The 25091-nt window shown below is 40.9% G+C and overlaps 1 protein-coding gene across 2 annotated transcripts; it reads right to left on the reverse strand.

The window, feature by feature from the left end:
• Positions 1 to 232: 232 nt before the first annotated feature.
• On the reverse strand, positions 233 to 24461 carry LOC140719385 (coiled-coil domain-containing protein 134-like). 2 transcript variants are annotated; one of them, XM_073033992.1, is made up of 7 exons: positions 24354 to 24461; positions 19780 to 19896; positions 18558 to 18679; positions 16086 to 16170; positions 14903 to 15084; positions 7485 to 7556; positions 233 to 758 (listed from the first exon to the last, which is right to left on the reverse strand). In XM_073033992.1, the coding sequence occupies exons 2-7, from the start codon at positions 19880 to 19882 to the stop codon at positions 633 to 635; spliced, it is 690 nt and encodes a 229-aa protein (XP_072890093.1). In that variant the 5' UTR covers positions 19883 to 19896; positions 24354 to 24461; the 3' UTR covers positions 233 to 632. The 2 variants fall into 2 exon arrangements, with proteins under 2 accessions (XP_072890093.1, XP_072890092.1); XM_073033991.1 differs by lacking the exon at positions 24354 to 24461 and adding an exon at positions 23773 to 23906.
• Between the last annotated feature and the right edge of the window lie 630 nt (positions 24462 to 25091).

A 25091-nucleotide genomic window follows, 5' to 3' on the forward strand; every position in this document is an offset into this window, starting at 1 on the left:
CTAAGAGGAATTTATGAAGCAGAATTTGACTTAAACTATAAAGAGATAATAGAACAAATGTAAATTTTGCAGAATATCTTACAGGAGGAGAAAAATGTATAGATATACTATTTTTGTTCATTAATTTAATAAAAATATAGCGTTTGGTGACCATAGAGATAGAAGGCCCACCTCTGAGTGCAATTCTGTGTATATTACACAGGACTGATGAATTTTAAACCAGTTCTTAGGATTATATTTTTAAATTCCTGCATTTTATTCTCAAATTGGAAAACCAGCAGTTCAACTTGTAATACACAATTGAGTTGGTACTGTTAAGGTTCATTACTTAACAGTAATGGAAGAACTCAAAGCCTTTTAGCTCAGATTCTGGGATGGTTACCAACATTTCAGGGATTACATTCAATAATTCAAACCCATTTTATTGATATGAATCAAAACAAATGTGGGCTTGAGAATGACATTGCTTCTTTCAATTAAAGGTAGCAGCGGTATTGACAGCAAATCCATAAGAGCTACTGCCATGCTAAAAGTATTTTCTTCAGTCTTGTATAGGTGCCAGTGACAGATTTCTAGCAGCTCCAGTCAACAGTATATTAACAGTCTCAACAATTATCATGTTGCTCAATGGGTCATAATTCAGATCTTGTCTTTGTAATTCTTGGCCCTTTTCGAAGCTCCTTCCTCTTATCTTCTTTTTTCCTCCTTTTCTCCTCATCTTTCAAGGCTTTGCGAAAGGCATCATTATCGTTGATAAACTAAAATACAAAACGACAGTGGATCAATTTGTGAATCGGATCTTTTAACATTTCTCATTTTAAATAGCACCCTCAATGTTGCAGCTTTACAAATCACTGATTCATTGGTTAACAATGAGAAATAATTTGTTTTTACTTTGTTACATTAACAGTAAATAAAGAAACTATACTGTAAGATTTTAGGGAAAAGCTAAAGTCAGCTTTTGAAGTGATAGTTTGCAAACAAAAACTCTGGTGTTTGAAAAGATTTGTTAGGCTTTAGACACCTAATTTGGGTGCCACAGTAGCGTAGCGGTTAGCAAAGCTCGGGGCATTCTGGAGTTCAGAGTTCAATTCTGGTGCTATCTGTAAGGAGTCTCTCTATGTCCTCCCCTTGGAATGCTGGGTTTTCCCCCAGGTGCCCCAGTTTCCTCCCACAGTCCAAAAACATACCAGGTAGGTTAATTGATCATTGTAAAATTGGCCCATGATTAGGTTAGGGTTAATCAGGGTTGTAGGGTCCCTGAAGCAGCATGGCTCAAGGGGCCAGAAGGTCCTATTGCAGTAAATAAAATGAATCATTAGATGTAAAATGCAAGTTTAACAAATAATTCTGTGATTCTGTAAACAGACACAGCATTATGGAACAATCAGATGAGTGACAAAAAAAAATAAAAATTGTGTTACTGAAAATTTTTCTGGACAGTTCCAGATACTTCACAGGTAACAAAGGTCAGCAGCAGATGCAATCTCAATGGCTCTCCATGGGGCTTTAGACCACCTGGACAACACAAACACCTATGTCAGGATGCTGTTCATCGACTATAGCTCAACAGTTAATACCGTCATTCCCACAATGCTGATTGAGAAGTTGCAGAACCTGGGCCTCTGTACCTCCCTCTGCAATTGGATCCTTGACTTTCTAACTGGAAGACCATAATCTGTGCGGGTTGGTGATAACATCTTCTCCTTCCTTACGATCCACACTGGCGCACCTCAGGGGTGTGTGCTTAGCCCACTTCTCTACTCTCTAAGTGCACATGACTGCGTGGCTAGGCATGGCTCAAATACCATCTATAAATATGCTAACAATACAACCACTGTTGGTAGAGTCTCAGGTGGTGATGAGAGGGCGTACAGGAGTGAGATATGCCAACTAGTGGAGTGGTGCCGCAGCAACAACCTGGCACCCAAGACCAGTAAGACGAAAGAGCTGATCGTGGACTTCCAGAAGGGTAAGATGAAGGAACACACACCAATCCTCACAAGGGATCAGAAGTGGAGAGAGTGAGCCGTTTCAAGTTCCTGGGTGTCAAGATCTCAGAGGATCTAACCTGGTCCCAACATATTGATGCAGTTATAAAGAAGTTAAGACAGTGGCTATATATTATGAGTTTGAAGAGATTTGGTATGTCAACAAATACACTCAAAAACTTCTATAGATGTACTGTGGAGAGCATTCTGACAGGCTGGATCACTGTCTGGTATGGGGGGGGGGTGGCTACTGCACAGGACTGAAAGAAGCTGCAGAGGGTTGTAAATTTAGTCCGTTCCATCTTGGGTACTAGCCTACAAAGTACCCAGGACATCTTCAAGGAGCGGTGTCTCAGAAAGGCAGCATCCAGTATTAACAACCTTCAGCACCCAGGGCATACCCTTTTCTTCCCTTCTGCCATCCAATTCCTAAATGGACATTGAACCTTTGGACACGACCTCATTTTTTAAAATATTTAGTACTTCTGTTTCTTGCAAGATTTTTAATCTATTCAATATACGTATACTGTATAAAGTATACTGAATAAGATTTACTTATTTATTTTTCTTCTAGATTATGTTTTGCATTGAACTGCTGCTACTAAGTTAACAAATTTCACGTCACATGCCAGTGATAATAAACCTGATTCTGACATGAAAGCTCTATAGTTGTCTTTACATCTACTACTACAGCAGGCTCGTTTCTGAGATACACTCAGTAGCCACTTTATTAGGTACACCTGCGCATAAATGCAAATCATGTAGCAGCAACTCAATGCATAAAAGCATGCCGACATGGTCAAAAGGTTCAGTTGTTATTCAGATCAAATATCAGAAAGGGAAAGAAATGTGATGTAAATGACTTTTACTGTGTAACGATTGTTAGTACCAGATGACGTGGTTTGAGTGTTTCAGAAACTGCTAAATCCTGGGATTTTCACAGCCAGGTCTCGAGAGTTTCCAGAAAATGGTGTGAAGAACAAGGAATGTCCAGTTTTGTAGGTGAAAACCCCTTGTTAATGAGAGTGTTCAGAGGAGAATGGCCAGACTGGTTCACAGGAAGACAACAGTAACTCAAATAACTATGTACTACAACAGTGGATATTCAGAAGATCATTTCTGAACACACAACACATCAAACTTTTAATTGGATAGGCTACAGCAACAGACCACCATACTGGGTTCCATTCCTGTACCTAATAAAGTGGCCGCTAAGTGTATAACGGTTATATAAGTAACAAGCCACTCAGCCCAACAGGTTAACAGAAGTGCTTAAGCTCCATACAAGTTTTCACCTACCCTACTTCATCACCCATACCAATGTATCATTGCTCTGTTTGTACCGTGTATTTAACAGCACAGCTTTGTTAGGGGAACACCCTGATTCATTCGATTGAATTTCTTTGGGGGAGGCGATTTAGTGCACCAATGAGGGCAGTGTGGATAATGCATTCTAAAGACAAACAACTTCAACAAGGTCATAAATGGGGAAAGTAGTCCAAAGGCCCATGGCCACAGGATTCAACACAACAAACTATCTACTGGAGGAGTTCAGGGGGTTAAGCAATGTTTATCAATGTTTCTATTGAAACCCTGCATCAGGACTGGCACAAGTGGGTAAATTGGATAGAGAGCCTTTGACCAATGGTGAACCACAAGAAGTGGTGCTAGGACTCTTATTATTTGTCACGGACATTAATGATTTAGATGTGGATGTAGAATGCAGAAAACATGATAAGTAAGTTTGCAGATGGCATAAAAATTGGTGGTGTTGACAGTGACAAATTAATGAGTTGGCAAAATGGACAGAACAATGACAGGCAAGATCTAATCCTGGAGTGTGAAGTCATATAGTTTAGGAAGACTAATAAGGCTGAAATACACACAAAGCATTGGAGGGATCTGGGGGAGAGTGATGAATACAGGGACACAGTGATTAAATCCAAGGGTCCTTTAAAGTGGCAGCACAAGTAGATACAGAGATTAAGAAAACATGAGAAACTAGCCTTTATGCCAATGTATAGAATATAACCATATGGTACAACTTTATAAACCATTAATTAGGTCACAACTGGTACTGCAGGCAGTTATGGTTTGTTTATTTGTTTAGTGATACAGTACGGAGTAGGTTCTTCTGGCCCTCCAAGCCATGCCGCCCCAGCAACCCCACAACCTAGATTAACCCGAACCTAATCAGGGGACAATTTACGACGACCAATTAACCTACCTGGTGTGCCTTTGGACTGTGGGGGGGGTGGTGGGGGGTGGAACTAGAGCACCCTAGGAACACCTACACATTCTACGGGGAGCTTGCACAGAGACCCCTTACAGAACAGTGCCAGAATTGAACTCTGAGCACTGGAAGGCCCCAAGCTGTAGTAGTGTCATGCTATTCACTTACGCTTCTGCGGCACCCATATGCGAAGGAAATGATTGCACAGGAAAGAGTCCAGGATGTTTCTTAGCATGAAACATTTCACTTATGAAAAGACCGTAAGACAACAGTGCAGAATCAGGCCATTGGCCCATTGAGTCTGCTCCACCAATTGATCATAGCTGATTGATTATCCCTCTCAACCCCCATTCTCCTGCCTTATCCCCATAACTTTTGACACCTTTACTAATCAAGAATCTATCAACCTCCACTTAAAATATTCCTAATGAATTGGCCTCCACAGCTATCTTTGTTCACCTCCACAAATTCACAACCTTCTGGTTAAAGATTCTTGCTCATCTCTGTTCTAAAGGCATATCCTTCAATATTGCAGCTGTGCCTTCTGATCTAAGACTCCGCCAAAATAGAAAATATCCTCTTCACACCCACTCTATCTAGGCCTGTCAATATTCAATAGATTTGGACTCAGTGTTTTGGAAGACTTCTATTTTGGAGTTGAGCAAGAAGAGTGAACTGATAAAGGTTGTGGATGTGGGAAACAGAGAGGCAGAGACAGAAAAGGCAATAAGTGATGATCAAGAGGAAAGGGAATGGCAAGTAAATGAGTCAGATATGGAGGTGAACAGTGTATGGGATGGGGGGGGGAGGAAAGAGGGAGAGAAATACATTTTCAGTTAGATGGTTAACCAATTATAACAGCCAAAGAGGCTGAAGGAGCTGAGTGTACAGAGTACGCAAGTTCAAGAGGACAGCTCTGTTATCAGTATGTAGCTTGGAAAATCTCTGCCTTATGTCAGTCTTAAAACTGAATGACCTGAGTGACAATATGAAGAGTGATTAATATGTCAAGAAGGCAAAAGAGACAACAGATGCTGAAACCTGGCATCAAAAAATTGGAATGTTTGAAGAACTCATTCTTTCAGAAAGACACTGGATACTGAGGCTTTGTTTTCCTCAGAACAAAATAGAGGGGAACATGACGGAGATATGCAAAAATCTGAGGGACACTGCTAAAAGTAAATGCCTTCCCAACACCCAGGACACCTTCAAAAGGCAATACCTCAAAAAGGCTGTATTTATTGTTAAGGACCCATCATCCGGGATATACCCCCTTCTCACTGCTACCATCAAGAAAGTATAGGAGCCTGAGACACCCAATCAGCTTCTTCCCCTCTGCCATCAGATTTCTAAATGAACAATGAACCATAAACACTACTTCACATTAATTTTGCACTACTGATATTTTATATATATTTCTTATTGTAATTTATATGCTTATTAGTATGTATTAAAATGTACCACTACCACAAAAAAATTATGATATATGCCAGTGATATTAAATCCGATTCTGATTCTGAGAAATTTTCATACATAGCAGAGATGTAAAAATCAGAGCATAAAAGGGGTGGACGTTTGCAGGGAATCAGAACTTCTTTTTCTATCCAGTTGTTGGTTGTAATATGGAGGGAGTGGTAGAGGCAGAAAGCTTCCCAACATTTAATAAGGATCTATAGGAACCCTTGAATTCTTATGGCATAGAAGGCTAAGAGCAGTGTTGGAAAAATGGGAGTAGATGTAGTTTATGATTGGCATGGTCACAGTAGGCTAGTGTCTGTTTCTGTGCAATATAACTCAAACACTCGATAACTTCCACTGAGTATCATTCATCCTTCATTGCTTTGGTTCCAGTTTTGAAAATTCCTGGCCTTATCTTGAAATCCATTTGCGGTTTTGCCTCTCCCTCTGCCAATTTCTCCAACCTGACAAACTGTTGGAAATGTCAGTGCTCCTCCAATTTTGGCCTCATAATCATTTTCAATTTGTGGCAGTGCTTTAAAATTCTACCACTCAAAGCTCTGGAATTCCAACACCAATACTTCATGATGTTACTCAAAGGCTTGATGGCAAACAACCTGTTTCCAGGTTTCTAACACTCTCTGTCTAAACATCAAAGCAATTCAAACTTGAAGTGACTAGAAATATCCAGAGTAGGCGCCACAGTGGCATAGCAGTTAGTGTTGTTACATATCTCATGGGTATTTTTGTGACTGTCTTATGAGCATGATGTAATTGAGTATCTTGTGAGCATGATGTAATGGTTTTGTGATGGTGGGGTGATGTAATTTTCCCGCCAGTGTGAGGTCACATGATGACATGTTCTCAACAGGTATATAATGGGAGACCTGTTGTTACGCAGTTGATTCGTTGTTTAATTTGTCAGTTACTCCGTTATGCTGTGTATTTGTCTCATGACGCAGTTTTGTTTTAAAGTGGAGTTTTACTTTCTATTGTAAGGTACAGAATTGGTGTGCCGGCAGTTTCGCCAATCGCTGCCAGTTTTGTTTAATGTACCTTCGATTTAATTTTAAAATCTAAGGTATCGGAGAGTGAAGACTTTACTGAAGTACGGAACCTGAAGGATTGAGTAAAGTTGGTGTCGTTCGGTGGTTTTATGAAGGGTCGACCTTATTGAATCTTCGTTCAAGAATAGTGGCCTACATCTGAGATTATCTTTGCCAGAGCAGGAAGGTTTGATGCAGTGTCTATCCTCCCGAATAAAAAGGTCAGTTCCTTTAAACTGTTTTATTTCCTTCGTCGTGAATCCTTCAGACAAGACATATTTCAGCTGGGGTCAGCAGTAATGTCACGTCACCGAGGAATTCGTTACTTCAGGAAAGTCTCTAATTGACTGTATAAATCACTTGGACTTTCGAATTTACTCCTTTTAAGACTGTGTTCAAATTTACCACTTTAAGACTGTGCTTGAATTTAACACTTTAAGAACTGTTCCAGAGTTGCCGTAAAGCAGTTAACTTCCGGTTAAGTTAGTCGTTTGAATACTTTTCGCTATTGTTGAGCAGAGTTTAATAAATGTTATATGTTTGTTTGTAAAATCTTGACTCTATTCTATATTCATTGTTACTGGTTACATAACAGCGTGACACTATTACAGCTCGGGGCACTGGAGTTTGGAGTTCAATTCTGGTGTCCTCTGTAAAAAAAAAAGTATATTCTTCCTATGTGCCCATGGGTTTCCTCTGTGTTGTATCTCTAAATAAAATAAATAAAAAGCAGAGAAACTGAAAATTAGTACTTACATCATTATTCTCATCTTTAAATGGGTTTTTATAGTCAGGAGATTTTTCACTGATCCCTAGCTCCTGTGCCATCTGTTGAATAGGAAAAAAAACCAAGGAACATTATAAATGCTGCACTCTCAGTCTCACACTTTAAAATATTAACATGACAACAAGCAAAAACTGATAGGTCTTAGAAGCATAAATTATTAAAAATACTTTGTCTGAAAGCTAATATTTCTGAAAGAGATCCTTCCATCAGAACCAATGATGATCTATGTCCAAAGGTGTGAAGCTGTGGCCAAAATAAGCGATGTATTAGGTCATTGTAAAATAATCATTCAGAATAAGTCTTCGATGATCAAAGAGTTTATCATTCTGCAGGTCTTTGAGGAGACCCATTTAGATCATGGAATCTAACTTTGGTCCCCACATTGGATTCTGACAACAACGGCAACAGTGATTCTCAATTTAAGGAAAATCACTTAGACGTACAGTCACAGAGATCTACAGCATGTAAATTTAAGTTAAAGCAGTGAACAATTTAAAAAGACCCATTAAAAAGATGTAAAGTAATTAAGTGGATGGATTTCTAAACAAATATTCCAGACTGAGACACAAAGAGGTTGTGGTGTATCACTATACAGGATATTTTGGACAGTTCTTTTCCCAGATAACAGGAACCAATATTGTGTCTTATACAACAGTATACATTGAGTTAACATAAACGTGATCAATGTGCAATTTCCTGGATAGCTTTTCACCACCAAGGGGTAGGAATCTAACTTGGTACATATTGTTAATTCTTTTGGATTTCCTTTTCTACGTTTTTTGTTTTTCCCTGCAGGACAGAATGGTTGATATAATGTACTTAGCTGTAACAGTTGAGCATCTCGTGTGGAAGGCAGAGCTCATGGAATTGGTACACCAAAAACAGGGAAAAGCTTGTCTAGAATACTATTCATACAGATTCATTCATTACACTGTGCATTGATGTAGTACACGGTTAAAACAATAACTGTGCAAGAAAAAGTATAACAGCTACAGAGAAAGTGCAGTGCAAGTAGATGACTTGGTAGATTGGCAAAATCACAAGATAGATTGTGAGGTAAAGAGATCACCTTATACGACAGATCTGAGGTCAGAATTGAAATGCATGACTTTAACTGTGTACAAATTAATTTGTTTTCCATCTAATGTTAAGTGCTGAATGGCGATCAGGGATGGTTGTTTGAGTGGGTGCAGCTGGAAGTGGAAAATCAGAATTTGATCTCAGAATGTTTAGTGTTACATCCATCAGAATGATGTATCAATTACAGTGAATATGCAAAAGTAATCAAAGTAAGACCAAAAGAAAGCTATACCATACATTTCTTAATGAAGTATTAAAATTACTGCAATTGGTTCTCCGAAATAAAAGCAAATAAGATGATTTTTAAAAAAAAATAAGCTGATCCTTTGTATGTCTCACAACGCTTTTAATTCTACCATCAGTGTCGTTCCTCTATTATATCTGGAGAACAGTGAGGAAAAACATGTTAGAAATACTTATATCTACATTATTGCAATCAGAAATCTTGTTTCATTAATTAGTTAATGGATGAATCAGTATCATACATGGCGAGAAGAATATGTTTTTGATTAATAATTAGGAACTCTTATGGAATATGCATGGTTAAAATCTAATCAAAGAACATAAAACATAGAAGAGGACAGCACAGGAACCCAGCCTGAAAGCAAATCAGAAACATCCAAACACTAATCCTTCCCACCTACACCATGTCCATTTCCTTTCATCTTTCTTACATCCACGTGCCTATCCAAACATCTCTTAAAAGCCTCGATGAATTTGCTTCTACCACCATACCAGGCAGCACATTCCAGGCATCCAGCACTCTGAGTAAAAAACAACTTACCTCTCACATTCCTCTTGAACTTACTCCCTCTCACCTTCAATGCATGCCCTCTGGTATTAAATACTTCAACCCTGGGAAACAGATACTCCCCATCTACTCTATCTATGCCTCTCATAATCTTGTAAACTTCTACCAGATCTCCGCAGCCTCCGACACTTCAGAAAAAACAATCCAAGTTTATCCAGATTCTCACGATAGCACAAGCCCTCTAAACCAGACAGCATCCTGGTAAACCTCTTCTGCACCCTCTCCAAAGCCTCAACATCCTTCCTATAGTGGGGCAATCAGAACTGTGCACAATATTCAAGTTATGGCCTAAGCAGAGTTTTATAAAGTTGCAACATAATTTCCTGACTTTTGAACACAATGCCTCAACTAATAAAAGCAAACATTTCATAAGCCTTCTTAATCCTTTATCGACCTGTGTGTCCACTTTTAAGGAGCTATGAAGTTGGATCCCAAGATCTCTCTGCTCAGCAACAATGTTAAGGACCTTACCCTTAACAGTGTAATGTCTTCTTGCATTTGCCCTGAGTTGCAACACCTCACATTTATCTGGGTTAAACCCCATCAGCTATTTCTCAGCCCATACCTACAATTGATCTATATTGTGCTGTATTCTTTGTCAGTCTTCTAGACTATCCACAACTCCACCAACCTTGGATTTATCCAAAAATTTACTAATCCACCCATCCAAATTTTCATCCAGGTCATTTATATGTATGAAATTATAATATTTCAAATTATGACATATTTTGAATTAGTCCCATAGTGATTTGCTGCCTAAAGGAGAGAAAAGAAAGTGAAAAATAGGATTTAATGCTTTTATATTTCACTGACTTCTACATTCCAGTTTTAAATCTAAAAGTTTTAAATACTCCACTCTCAGTTATAAAAGGACAATCAAAAGTGTATTTTCAAATCCAGCAATAAAATATAAAAGCTACAAATGAGACATTGCCTTTGTCATGTGGGGTAGATGGTTTAGGTAGGGAAGCCACATGTTAACAGAAATGGAGGAAGTTATTAAGCTAGGTTGAAATTCTTTACTTGGAGCAGAGGACACTGACATTTATAGGATTCTAGGTCAGGGAAAGGACATTCTTTTAGATGAGAGGTATGGGACATACAATCAAGGTTATAGGAAGGAGTTTAGAAAGTTTTCTTCACTTAGATGTTGCTGGGATCTGGAAATTCTCAGACCAATGTTGTAGTAGAACTAGAAATAATAATTTTACTTCAAACATGCTTGAATCAGAATGTGATGTACATAACCTATGAGGAGCTAAGAGGAAACATGAGGAAATCTGCAGATGCTGGAAATTCAAACAACACACACAAAATGCTGGTGGAACACAGAAGGCTAGGCAGCATCTGTAAGGAGAAGCACTGTCGACGTTTCGGGCCGAGACCCTTCATCAGGACTAACTGAAATCCTGACGAAGGGTCTCAGCCCAAAACGTCCACAGTACTTCTCCTTACAGATGCTGCCTAGCCTGCTGTGTTCCACCAGCATTTTGTGTGTGTTGTTAGGAGCTAAGAGGATCAGGCCAGATAGTTCCATTTTGTACGGAACAAGTCAGTTTACTGTCATTCAACTGTAAACGCGTGTACCACCAAACAAAACAACATTCCTCTGGACCAAGGTGCACATCATAGTACATATAACTCACACGCATAACACAAAGTATCACCACAAATTAACAAAGAATAAGGTGCATATACAAGTTAAAATGTAAACAGTATAATGCTACTGGTGCTTCATACATAGTGAGACCTGGGTGGTGGCAGGGAGCTCAGTAATCTTATGAAGAAGCTTTTCTCATCCTAACCCTATTTCCTAATGCTCCATACCTCCTGCCTAATGGCAAGGTGTCAAAGACACTGATGAATGGATGGGAGGGCTCAAAAATAATGCCAAGAAAGGATCCTCATAAATGATAAATCCTGGAAAAGAGACCCTGATGATTCTCACAATCCTTTGAAGGGACTTGCAGTCAAGATGCCTTACAATTCACATACCAAACAGTGATGCGGCTGGTCAGGACATTTTCAATGGTGCTCCGATAAAATTTAGTTAAAATGGGTTGGGTGTGCCTTACCTACCTCACTTGTCTCAGAAAGTGGAGATGCTGCTGTACTTTCTTGACCAAAGAGATGGAGTTGAGGGACCAGGTGAACATCATCAGATATATTCACTCTCAGAAACGACGTTCCTAATTCTCTCCACAGAGGAGCCGCGTATGCGCAGTGAGGAATGGTCAGCCAGCACCTTCTTAAAGCCCACAACCATCTCTTTGGTCTTATCGACATTGAGACTCAAGTTGCTGTGCTAGCACCGTTCTAACAGCCACTCCACCTCCTCCCTGTATGCCATCTTCATCGTTGATGAGAACAACCACAGCATACTTGATTTGGTTTAAAATGGATCTAGCAGTATAGTCATGTGTCAGCAATGTGAACAGTAGCAGGCTGAGCATGCAGTTGGGAGCACCAGCACTCAGTGTGATGGAGCTAGAGATGTTCCTGCCAAGATGGACTGACTGTGGCCTTTCTGTCAAGAAGTCCAAGATCCAGTCACAGAGAGAGCTGTTGAGATCTGACGAGGACAGTTTACCCACCACCTTCTGAGGGATGATCATATTAAATGCCAAGCTGAAGTCGATAAACAGCATGAGGCACCATTCTCTAGGTAGGATAGGATGGAGTGGAGTGCAGAGGCTATGGCATCATCATTGAACTGACTTGAGTGATAAGCAAACTATAAAGGATTCAATATAGTAAGAAGATGGAATTTAATGCGATCCATAACCAGCCACTCAAAGCACGTCATTATTGTTGAGGTCAGTCCACTGGGCAGTAATTGTTAAGACAGATTACTGTCACCCTCTTGGGTACTGGGATGATGGTCGCCAGTTTGAAGACTGAGGGGGGAGTGGACTGTTCCAGAGGGATGCTGAAGATGTCTGTTAAAACCTCAGTTAACTGGACTGCACGGTCCCTCAGCATCCGACCGGTATGTTATCAGGCCCTACAGCTTCAAGTGGGTTGACCCTGACAGAGTACCTGCTCCTCAGGAGAAGAGGAGCCTTCCTCACCAGCACATCGATCGGGGCATCAAACTGAATGAAAAAGATATTAAGCCCATCAGGAAGAGAACCGTCACTTCGTTATAGCTCAGGGAGGATTTGTAGTCCAATATGGTCTGAATGCCCTGCCACATTCACCTCATGTCTCTGGTGTTGTAGAAATGGCTGTATATTCTCTGTGAATAATCCCATTTTGCCTTCTTGATGGTACGGGAAAGCACAGCTCTTGCTGACCTGACAGCCGTCTTATCTTCCGATCTGAAGACAACATCCCAATCTCTCAGTTGTGTCTGAAGCTCTGCTGTCAGCAACAACCCTCACAGAGATGTGCTTAAATATGGTGACGTCCTCAATGCACTTGTTTATGTAGCCAGTCACAGACCTCACATATTCACGTGATGGTCATAGGTCGGCGCCTCCCGGAAAATGCTCAAGTCCTGTAACACTGAGGTTGCTCATTTTGGTCAGGTCTTTATTGTCCTTTGAACTGGTTTGACATGTTTAATCATGGTCAGTATGCAGAAATTAGCATAACATTTAAGTGGTCAAATAGGTGGTCCTACCTAAGATACATAAATCTACCATCTGGTCAGGCCCATTGTCTCTGCCTGCTCCTGTCCCACTGAACTTGTGTCCTCATATCTCGACTCCATTTTGTCCTCCTTGGTTCAGTCTCTTCCACCTACATCCACCACACTTCACATGTTCTCAATCTTCTCAATGACTTTCAACTCCCTGGCATTGACCACCTCTTTTTCACCATGGATGTCCAGTCTTGATACACTTCTATCACCCATTAAAAAGGCCTTAAAGCTCTCCGCTTCTTTCTCGACAAAAGACCCAACCAGTTCCCCTCCACCACCACCCTCCTCCATCTGGCAGAGCTGGTCCTCACCCCCCATTTTATCCAAATTCAAAGGATAGCCACGGGCATCCACATAGGCCCCAGCTATGCCTGCCATTTTGTTGCCTACATCAAACAGTCCACGTTCCAAGCCTTCCCTGGTAACGCTTCCAAACCCTTCTTTTGCTACATTGATGACTACATTGGTGCTGCTTCCTTCACCCATTACTGAGCTTGTCAATTTCATCAATTTTGCCTCCAACTTCCACGTTAAATTCACTTGGTCCATTTCTGACACCTCCCTCCCCTTTCTAGATCTGTATGTCTCCATCACTAGAGACAAAATTATCAATTCCCATGGCTATCATTGACTATACCTCTTCCCACCCTGTTTCCTGTAAAAATGCTATTCCCTTTTCTCCTTCTCCGCCATATCTGTTCCCAGAATGAGGCTTTCCTTCCAGGACATCAGAGATGTCTTCTTCTGCAAAGAATGGAAATTCCATTCCTCCACCATTGATGCTGCCCTCACCCACATCTCCTCCACTTTCTGGACATCCACGCTTACCTCATCTTCCCACCGCCTTAGTAGGGATAAAGTTCTTTTTGTCCTTACGAGCCTCCACATATGCATCCAATATATCATTCTCCGCAACTTCCGCCATCTTCAAAGGGATCCTGCTACCAAACATCTTTACCTCCCAACCTCAAACTCCGCTTTCCACAGGGATTGCTCCCTCTGTGATTCCCTTGTCCTTTTGTCCCTCCCCACTAATTTCCCTCCTGGCACTCATCTCTGTAAGTGGCCAAAGTGATACACCTGCCCATTCACCTTTTCCCTCACTTCCATTCAGGGCCCCAAACAGTCCTTCCAGGTGAGGCAATACTTCACCTGCGAATCTGTTAGGGCTGTCCATCCGGTACATCGCAAATTGGGGTCCGCTTTGTCGAGCACCTCTGCTCGACAAATTTCCTGGTGACCAACCATTTTAATTCCTATTCCCATTTCCACACTTTAAATTTTACTGCTCATGTGCACAACAGGAGCCTTTCCAGTGGCCAATTAGCTTACTTTGGGAAGTGGAAGGAAGACAAAAGTCCTGAAGGACACCCATGCGGTAATAGAGCATGCAAATTCTACTCAGGGATCACCCAAGGTCAGGACAGAACCTGGGTCTCTGGCACTCTACCAGCTTAAACACTGTGTCTGGTCATAGGGTCAGATAAAGAAAGGTACACTGGGCTTTATGTAGGACATAAATTGTTAAATAAGCTGTTTGTCTGTTTTGCGAGAGTTGACGCAGTGATTGTAGCACATCACAATAACTCAAGTTATCTAAATAAAACTCTTTCTAAAACAACAGTTAGGCAGATGGGTAACTCTAACATTTGCAAATTCATTTCTGCAATTTTCCACTAGGAGGTACCAGATGTGTTTTCCTCGGCTGAATGGATAACTAAGTACCCATTTTATCAGAATAAAATAATTCCTCCTGGATTTGTATTTGAACCTAACACTGTAGTATTATATCCATGCAAATAGTTCCATTAATCAACAACAAAACCAACAAACCCTCTCTTCTTGCTCACCAGATTTAGAAGTTGTGTATGCGGGCCTCCATCAAAAACTCCTGTTTGGTTACAGAAACTGATTCCCCACCGGATTAAGTTATTCCAATTGGAGTTTTGATCAAAGTAATAGTGGACAATCTTGGGAAAACGTAGAGCTACATCCCCAAAGAAAGCTGTGTTTTCAACAATGTGGGAATAAGCTGAAAAATAAAACAGGATTGGTACGCACGGTTAGAAAGCTTTTTCATAATAGTCACTAGATTTCCTCTGAGACAGACACGTCTGAGGATAAAATATGATGAACTCCATTTTGGACATTAACACATTTTCTGAAAGTGCTGGCATCCAGAAGGCAGAATGGAAATTAAATAACTCTTAATATGAAAAAGATGCAATGGAAACACAAGTACTTTACTTTTAGATGCTGGTGATGGTTTAGTCAAGTGTTGGAGCTATGACTGTTGAACATAATCAGCCAATATCTACATCCAGTAACTTTATCTCACTCTCGCGATGAGGATGCTTCTGGTAAGCTTGAGATTTATTCTTCATCCCCATATTTTCTGGAGAACATTTCATCTGCTGGAGTCAGTCAGATGTCTGATCACTATCCACTAATGTCTCCCATTAGACATCAGTGGATAGTGATCAAACTTGGAGATCCAAATTGGTATTGCCCTCCCCTGCCTCAGGTTTTTAGACTAATTTGAAATTCTATGCCTGAAAGGAGAAAAAAGCTTAAATTGTTTATTTTGGGAAAGGAAGTTTGGAGGGCAAGAGGGTATGTGCTGGGGTATTGTGACCTGTTAGTCAGCTCCTTCTCCTCTATCTTTGTCTCTCCACTTTCTGGACTTTTTAAAATCGATGAACCCTAATCACTAGCCTACCAAGCCCTTTTCTCTGAATGATTTTAAAATTCTCTAATAATGTTTCCACTCAACTAAGATAGTCCCAGCAGTTCAAACCTGAAAGGACAAAGATCACACCTCAGGAAGTGCCACTTTCCCTTGATACTTCACTACATGAGCAACGTCTTAGAACAGAATCTGAAGTCTCTGGCGTGGGACATGAATTTTCTCAGTGACAAGGACTACCCAAATGGACCATGCTGCTACCTCTTGTAAACAAGGGACAAAATAACTTTTTAAAATATAAGTTTTATAAAACATAAGGAAAATATATATATTCAAACTATATCTACCATCTTTGAGTTTCTCATCGTGAGGTAGTGGCCCATCAGCTTGCACATTAGCACCAATCAGTATTGTCTTGGAGTCTTCCAGTACCTGGAATGGATAGAAATCTATCTGTTTAATTGAAGAATCTGGTATTTTCCGACTTATTTTGAAACCTGTTTTGAAGTGAACTTTGTATTAGTGTCCTTTACTGGATTCTAATTTTTAAGGAAGATTTGTTTCATTTGGACTGATAGTTGATAACTTCTAAGATAGTTCTATTAAAAAAAAAAATTGGGAACCAGTGTGAAAGAGATTTGTGATGATGTACAGCTAAACCAGCTTTGTCTTTCATGACCATCTATAGACATTAATAGTTTTTGGTCAAGCCTTCTTGACTTGGTGCGGCTTCTTGCAACAGATAGAGTGTATATAGTTTCCAATGTTCCATACCTTCCTTTACAATTAAATGCCATCACTCTGGATTCAAAGGGAGCTGGGATTGATCAATTTTGGTGTTACAAGGGGTTAGTGCAAAGAGGAGAAAGAAATCAATGCACCAACCGAAGCAGTTTACTCAATATTTACTGGAAGAGACATGAATAAAAAAAAAACATAAAGATCAATAGGAACAATGGACCAACTATTGGAGTTTGAAAGGAGTTGCATCACCTCATGCTGTTTTAAAAGATTCCAACAACTTTCATTGTTTATCTCATTTGACATAAAAAATGGGACTTATCCAGGTAATTTTCAAACAAAATTTGACATTCCATCATTTCAGGTAGTAGAGCAGAGATGTAGATTTTAAGAAAAAATTCTAGTTGAATGAGAGACAACTAGAAAGATAGTCATAGAACACTACAGCACAGAAATAGTCATTCAACCCATCTAATCTGTGTCAAACCATTAATCAAACTGCACCTGGATCATAGCCATCCATCCCACTATCATCCATATACCTATCCAATTTTTTCTGAGATGTTGAAATCGACCCCATATCCACCACTCATACTGGCAGCTGGTTCCACACTCTCACCTGAGTGAAGAAATTCCTCCTCATGCTCCATTTCACTTTTCACCCTTAACCCATAATCTTAGTTGTAGTCTCACTAATCTCAGTGGAAAAAGCCTGCTTGCATTTACCTTATATCATAATTTTATATACCTCTTTCAAATCTCCCCTCAATCTTCTACATTCTAGGGAATAAAGTCCTAACCTATTCAACCTTTCCCTATAACTCAGCTCCTCTAATCCCAGAAACATCCTTGTAAATTTTCTCTGCACTCTTTCAAACTTATTTACGTCTTTCCTGTAAGTGGATGGCCAAAACTGCACACAATATTCCAGATCATGCCTTAACAGCATTTTATACAATTTCAACATAACATCCCAACTCCTGCACTCAATACGTTGATTTATGAAGGTCAATGTGCCAAAAGCTTTCTTTACAACCCCATCTGTCTGTGATGTCACTTTCAAGGAATTATGGATCTGTATTTCCAGATCCCTCTGTTCTCCCTCACTGCTCAGTGCCTTACCACTCACCGTGTAAGACCTACCCTGGTTCGTCCTCCCAAAGTGCAACAACATACTTTGTCTGCATCAAATTCCATCTGCCATTTTCCAGCTGGTTCAGATCTCGCTGCAATTTCTGATAGTCTTCTTCACTATCCACTACACCCCCCAGTCTTGGTGTCATCCACAAATTTGCTGATCCAGTTTGCCACATTATCATCCAGATCCTTAATATAGATGACAATTAGCAATGAACCCAGCACTGATCCCTGTGGCACACTAGTCATAAGCCTCTAGTCAGAGGCAACCATCTACGAGCACTCTCTGACTTCTTTCGCAAAGCCAATGTCTAATCCAATTTGCTACCTCATCTTGAATACCAAGCATTAGAGAACATGCACTACCTTGCCTGGTAGATTCTTAGAAAAACTATAATATTGGTTGGACATGAGCAATCTGAGAAGCAAGTTTCAAAGTTTAATGGCTCGGCATTGAATCAGTGTTGGGGAGTTTAATAAAAATAGGGTGATGCCAGAACTGGAGAAATGAGAAATCTAAGGTAAGATGGAGTTCCAGAGCCATGACAAGAGTTTTACAAGTGACCCATTAGCTGATGAAGAACTGTAGGTCAGTTGAAGGTGGTGATGAATTGGCTGGTGTAGATTAGGAAACTGGCAGCAAAATTTTAAGGCTCAAAATCCATGACTTAAAATGGAAAAACTCATTAGATTCATTGTCAAGACTCAGTAAGATAAAACCAGAATTTCAGGAGTGTTTGGGTTGGGGAAAGGTGGTGTCATGAAAGTAGAAGTAGGTAATTTGATGATGGGAAAGTGTGGTCAAGTAGAACAGAAAGAAATAAACTGTCTTGTTTGACCTGAGTGGCTGGGGAGACAGGGTTTTGGTTAGGGCAGAACGTTTGTTTGTGGAGACCAAAGATTGATAAAAGTTGTGCAATTCATCAAAGCATTTTGCTCACCTTGAATAGTCCTTTCAACATGATATCAATAATCTTGTACTGTTGATTTATGTCATTTAATTCAATCATGTTCTTCAATGCATGCATCTGGTCTTTGCGTTTAGTTTCAAACAGCTTCCTATCTAAAAACCATTGTCGTTCAGGAAAAGTTTTAGAACAGAATATAGAGATTTTTCTTCATTCACAGTGCATGAACATTGTTGGATACATCAACATTTAGCATCTATCCTCTTAAGTGAGAAAACAATTAAGAGTCAAGCTGTTGTCACAAAATGGGCAAGGACAGCAAATTCCCTACCCTCAAGCAGACTGGGTTTTCTGACAATCCAAACAGTTTACAATTGCTATCGCTGAGACGAGCTTTCCCTTACAATTTCAAATTTACATTAATTGAAAATAAATTCCCCAATTGCAATAATGAGAGTGAAACTCATGCATCTGTATCAATCATCCAGCATACTGCACAAAACTTAACCATTATGCTACAATACCCCAGGCTTATTCTTCGCTACCAGCGACGGTGGCGGAGGCAGATACGATAGGGTCTTTTAAGAGATTCCTGGATAGGTACATGGAGCTTAAAAAATAGAGGGCTATGAGTAACCCTAGGTAATTTCTAAGGTAAGGACATGTTCAGCACAGCATTGTGGGCCGAATGGCCTGCCTTCTGCTGTAGATTTTCTATGTTTCTATTTCTTTATTCACAGCCCCACATGCAATCATAAATAAGTTTCTGTTTTACCAAGATGGGGACACGAGAGACTGCAGTTGCTGGAAACTGGAGCTGGAGGAATTCAGCAAGTCAGGCAACATCTATAGCAGGAAATCCTCCAAGAGCATCCTCTAGCACCTCAGTCATTTTTTTATGCAAAGCTAAATAGTACCCACAGGCTGCTCACTATCTGAGGTCTGACCCTTAGATTGGGGTCAAACAGTTCACAACTTCAGCGTCACATCCAGTTTGGATTTTCACATGCCAGGGAGAGGGATGGCATCAGTGTTGAGCAAATGGAACCTGTTATTTTTTAAATGACACAGGCATCTAGTACAACCAGGGGTTATAGTTGTACCCAGAGGACAGAATAATGGCTCACTATATAAATGGTCACATCTACTGCAACTTTGCTTCCCCAGGAGGCAATCTTTTGTCATGTTTGTCCAGACAGTCCAGTTAGAGAACATTACAGAGCTAGCAAAACCCATCAATGCCACAAAAGGATACAGATTTCTAGACTTGAATCCAAGTTTTGCTTTTGACCAATAGAAGGCCTGAATGCAGTCAAACACATGCAGATCACAATCATGCCAATCTGTAGAATATCCATTATCTAAGAGATAGCTTTAAAAAAAAACAAATGTTATACATTAAAAGAAACAGATTTCTATGAAGCCAAGTTCAAGTACATCCCAGAAGTAATCTGTTCCATCTCATGCTGTTGTCTTCAATACAAGGAAAGATTTTGGATGAAATCTTTGCAGAGAGGACAAGAAAGGAAGTTTGATAGGTGAATGTTAAGTACTTTATGTGGAATGTACAGTGAATTTAACATTACATCAAAAATGGAACTCTTTCTTATCCATAGCACAGAATTCTCAAAGTAAGAATAGGTGTGACCCTGGACGACTGTTTCCCATCTTACCCAAAATTTCTAATAGTGTACCTTCACTTTGCAGGAGTGAGAGTGGGAAGGATTTAAGAGCAATTCTCATTGATTAGCAAATTTGCTAATTGGGCAGGAGATGTCAAAAAGGGAAGCTCAAGTGGAGCAGCCATTGTGTACAGAGTTCAGTGTAAGAGCACGAACCTTAAGGTTTTGGTTCAAGTGGCTTCGGTGAGAAGAGGTGGTGTAAGTGTGTGGCAGCTAAAGTGAGATTCTGGTAAGGCCTTTTTCCTTCTTATTTCTTGGGTAGATCTGAGGGAATGATAGCTAAGGCAGTGGCAAGTTGCTCTTACAGGATGTATGAAGTCAGGCAGTCCTCCATTATCCCTGATGACTACACCTGTAAGAAGTACATCTGACTGCAGCTCCTTGCAGACTAGGGAATTATAGCTGGATGAACTCCGGATCATTTGAGAGGCTGATAAAAAGGAGTTATAACGAGGCATCATACCCAAGTTACAGAGGGCAGGCAATTATGTGACCATCAAAAGAGGGAAAGGGAATAGGCAGTCAGTGCAGGGTACCCTTATGACTGTTTCCCTCAATAACGAGTATACAGTTTTGGATACTGTTGGGAGGGGACAACCTACTAGGGGAAAGTCTCCGGCACTGAGTCTGGCTCTGTGACTCAGAAGCTGGAGGAGACTAAGAGCAGTAATATAGATTAATTGATTAGAACAGACAGGAGGTTATGAGAAGAATGAGACTCCTAGATGATACATTGCTTCCCAGGTCTCAACATCTCAAATCAAGTCCACGGCATTATTAAGGAGGAAGAATGAGCAGCCAGAAATTGTGGTACACATTGTTACCAACGACATAACTAGGAAAAGGGATGAAGCCCTGAAGAATGAATATAGGGACTTGGGAACGAATCTAAAAAGCAGGACCTCAAGGGCAATAATATTTGGACTGTTGCGTGTGGCTTATGCCAGTGAGAGTAAGACTAGGATGACATGACAGAGAAACACTTGGCTGCAGGACGCAAGGTTTCAGATTTGCAAATCACTGGGATCTCTTCTGGGGAGGTATAAAGTTAAAGTCTGCCCCGAGCCTTATAGGCTCATCAGGCCAGTGCTGATGCTGGTTTCCATGGCGTGAAGCAACTGAGAATACGAGACTCCCCGCGCCCCCCCGGATAGGACACCAGTCTATCACGAGGTTAACCCCCAGCATTTTGCCGGTACCCATTTTCAGCTGGGTGGACTGGAGCAGTGTGTGGTTAAGTGCCTTGCTTAAGGACACAACACACTGCCTCGGCTGGGGCTCAAACTCACGACCTTCAGATCGCTAGTCCAACACCTTAACTACTCGGCCACATGCCACACTGTGAGGAGGTATGACCTGTTATAAAAAGGGACAGGTTACACTTGAACTCAAGAGGGACCAGTGTCCTTACTGGTAGGTTAACTAGAGCTGTTGGTGAAGGTTTAAACTAGCTTGGCAGGAGAATGAGAACCAAAGTGATGGGTCAGATAGTTTTCTAGTAAGATGCAACATGAGAGAAAAGATAGGCAGTGGACAGGGCATAAATGCAATCAGTTGAATAGGCTGAAATGTCTTTAGTGTGAAAGGTATTAACAAGGGTGATGAACTTGGAGCATGGATCAGTACATGGAATTATAATGTTGTGGTCATTATGAAGACTTGGCTGGCACAAGGGCAGGATTGGCTGGTTGATGTTCCAGAATTTCAGATGTTTCAAAAGGGATAGGGAGTCACAAAAAAAGGGTTAGAGAGTGGCATTTCTAATCAGGGCTAGTATCACCGGTGTAGAAAGGGAAGAACGTGGATGGATTGTCTACCGAGTCAGAAACAGGAAGGGAGCAATCACGCTATTAGGAGGTTGCTCTCGGACTCTCAATAGCAACAGGGACACCGAGGAGAATGAGGCAACTTGATAGTGGTGTATAAGATTATGGGGGACATAGAGAGAGTGAAAAGCCAGCACTTTTTCCCAGGGTGGCATTGGCCAATACTGGAGAATGTGTTTTTAGCTGAGTGGAGAAAAATATAGGGTAGATATCAGAGGTAAATATTTTACACAAAAGAGTGAAGGGTGCTTGGAATGTACTGTTGAGGGTGGTGGTAAAGGCTGACACAATATGGGCAATTAAAAAAATTCTTAAGTATGCACATGGATGAAAGAAAAACAGTGAAAGAAAGATGGATTGTGGTGTAGGTTTATATAGTTGGCACAGACTGTCCTATGTACTTCTATTATAGTAAATGTTAGCTTCCTCCCAACACACACATCAGATAAATGTTATTTCGGGATAGCTTTATATTTTTCACCATGCAGCGTGGAACATTGCAGTTTCTCTCTTTCAAAGGTGAGAATTCAGGCAATGATTCTTCATGTACCACACTGTAGTGCAGGTTCTGGACCTCTGCCCAGCACTCCAGAGTGGTACTGTTGACTTCACAGTGTATGCTGATTGTGTCAACTTGCGCAATGAGATTCGCCAGTACTGATTAAAGAACAAATCAACAACTGAAACGCTGTTTCTCTGATGTTCATCATTTTCTGTTTTACCTTCATCAATATTCCCTTCTCTCATCCTGATTTTGATGGACATCTGTTGAAGAGAGTCATTGAGATTGGAGTCTGCTTTCCACTACGGTCGGGAATATGTATTGCAATTTTCCACTCTAACCACAAGTGGCAGCACCCTTTTCAAAATGTATCACACTGCTTCATGGTAGTGAAGTCCAATATTTTCACCTGCATCAACACCCCCCCCCCACCGTTTCAGCAGAACAGCAGTGTTAAATTAATAAACTACACACACATTACAACACAAAAGTAACATTGTACTGATATTGGGAATCTGAAATAACAATAAAAGCTTTTCGAAATACTTATCAGATCCTACAACACAGATAAGAGCAACTGAGTTAAAGTTTCATTCAATGAGACTAAACACTCACTCTCTGCTTTTAACTGCAAACCAGAAAGGTTTTGCAAAAACACCTTTGCACGCTAGTATTAGGATCACGTGTCCATCTGTTGAGTCCGTTCTCTCCTCTTGCTTACCAATTAAAATTCATTTAGCCACTTCAAATACCCAATTACTTCCTGTGACTGATGGCGAAAGTAGTGTTTGTTAGAAAGGTTAATTGGCTTGCAACTACTCTTGGTTTATTGGCTGAGGTTGCCAATCAGTGCAGTGTTTCCCACGATGGGAGAGACTAGGGCCAGGCTCCGAGTCAGACCTGTTTTGATGTTATAGTCGATTTGATTTTCACTAGTAACTCCACACGGGTAGGCTCTCTGATCTTTTTCTTAACCTCTGCACCCACATCCTTCAACCAAAAGCAGATGCATTTACTGACATTACATGCTACTGCCTCCCTCTCCTAGCGGGTTAATAGAGGACTGGTTCCAGGACCCGGCAGCACCAGAGGAAGAGCCCGGGGCCTCGGGCAACCAGTGACAGGGAGCCGCCAGCGCAGGTAGGGACCGTTCGGCCTATCGGGTCCCTGACAGCCGGCTCTCGGCCACGGCACCCATCACAAAAAGAGGCGGTAACGATGAGAACGAGCGGGCCTACCGAACGGGAACCGCGTGTTGGATGAACCATTCCAATCGTCGCGGGAATAGATCCGACCCTCTCAGCTCCGCTCCGCTCCCGGCGCCCAACCGGATCTGCGCATGCGTATGCGCCTGTCCCCGAACTCACGCATGGGCAGCGGCCGCGTTGCCGGCATACAGGGATGGTGGTGCAGTGCCGTTCGCGCTCGCTTTCTTCCGACGAGCCCACGCAGCTTTTTCACTAACTTGTATTCTTTCTGAACCCCAGTTACCAGCCTACCCAAGATACAGAATGCGGCATCACAGGATGGCATTTAATGCACCTGGCTATTAGCAGCCGTTTTAACCAATCCCCAACTTTCACCCAGAATATCGACCGTTTTACAGGGGCTTTCTAGTGTAACTTCAAGATAATTTAGTCCAGAAAACCTGTGTTTAATCTGTCATTATATGCCATTTCCTCTATTTTCTTTTCCAACATCTCTTTTCAAACGCTAATGTTGATTTAATTAACCAGTCTACAGGGATCTAACTTTGTGGCAGTATCTGACGACAACTCTCGTTTCGCAACCCTTTCTTACCCCTCTCTGTATGTCATACCTCTGTTTTCTCGGAAATTGGAGGAAGCGCCCAGCCAGACCTGCGAGCTATGTCTTCATCCTTTATTTATTTAGAGTTACAGCGGGCAACAGTCCCTGCCAGCCCGAACCAGAACGCCCAGCAACCCACCCATTTAACACTAGCCTAATCACGGGAGAATTTACAATGTCCGATTAACCTACTGACGGGATTGTGAGAGAAAACCCGTATGTCCACGGGAGATATACAAACTTCTTACACATAGCGCCGAATTAAACTCCGAATTTTTTTTTAGGAAAGAGTATGGTGAGTCTGGAATACAGGGACATGGAAGGAGAATGGTGGTACGAGGGTTAATAAATCAGCCATGATCGAATGGCCTTATTCTCCTTTATCTGATGGTCTTATCCTGGACAATGTTTAACCCTTGATCACCACTGCAAAGTAGGTAATCTTGTCATGTAGTTATGAGATTTCTGAGTCTAGACCAAAAGTAAATATTCAGATCGACTACAATTGATAAATGTCACTAGGGCATAATATTCATGCTCTTTTCATTACTTACCCACACCCTACCTCCACCATCCCATCCCCTCAACCATTTCTCTTCCTCTCCAATCAGAATACACTTCTTTATACTTTTTTGCCTTTGGCAGATTACCTTGTGAATTCTACCAGCTTGAAAAAAATTAATACAATATAACAATGGGTTACAAATTATAAATTAACACAAACAGATAATTGAGTAGCAAAGTGAAA

Source organism: Hemitrygon akajei, chromosome 31 (assembly GCF_048418815.1).
Source record: "Hemitrygon akajei chromosome 31, sHemAka1.3, whole genome shotgun sequence".
Classification (NCBI taxonomy): domain Eukaryota; kingdom Metazoa; phylum Chordata; class Chondrichthyes; order Myliobatiformes; family Dasyatidae; genus Hemitrygon; species Hemitrygon akajei.

What these genes read in the sequence shown, in the direction of transcription:
- LOC140719385 (XM_073033992.1), bottom strand. Translation starts at nt 19,882, where the DNA reads ATGGATATTCTACAGATTGGCATGATTGTGATCTGCATGTGTTTGACT. An exon ending in GGATTCAAGTCTAGAAATCT is followed by an intron (nt 18,680 to 19,779) that starts GTATCCTTTTGT and finishes AATGGTTTTTAG; the next exon opens with ATAGGAAGCTGTTTGAAACT. An exon ending in TGTTGAAAGGACTATTCAAG is followed by an intron (nt 16,171 to 18,557) that starts GTGAGCAAAATG and finishes TATCCATTCCAG; the next exon opens with GTACTGGAAGACTCCAAGAC.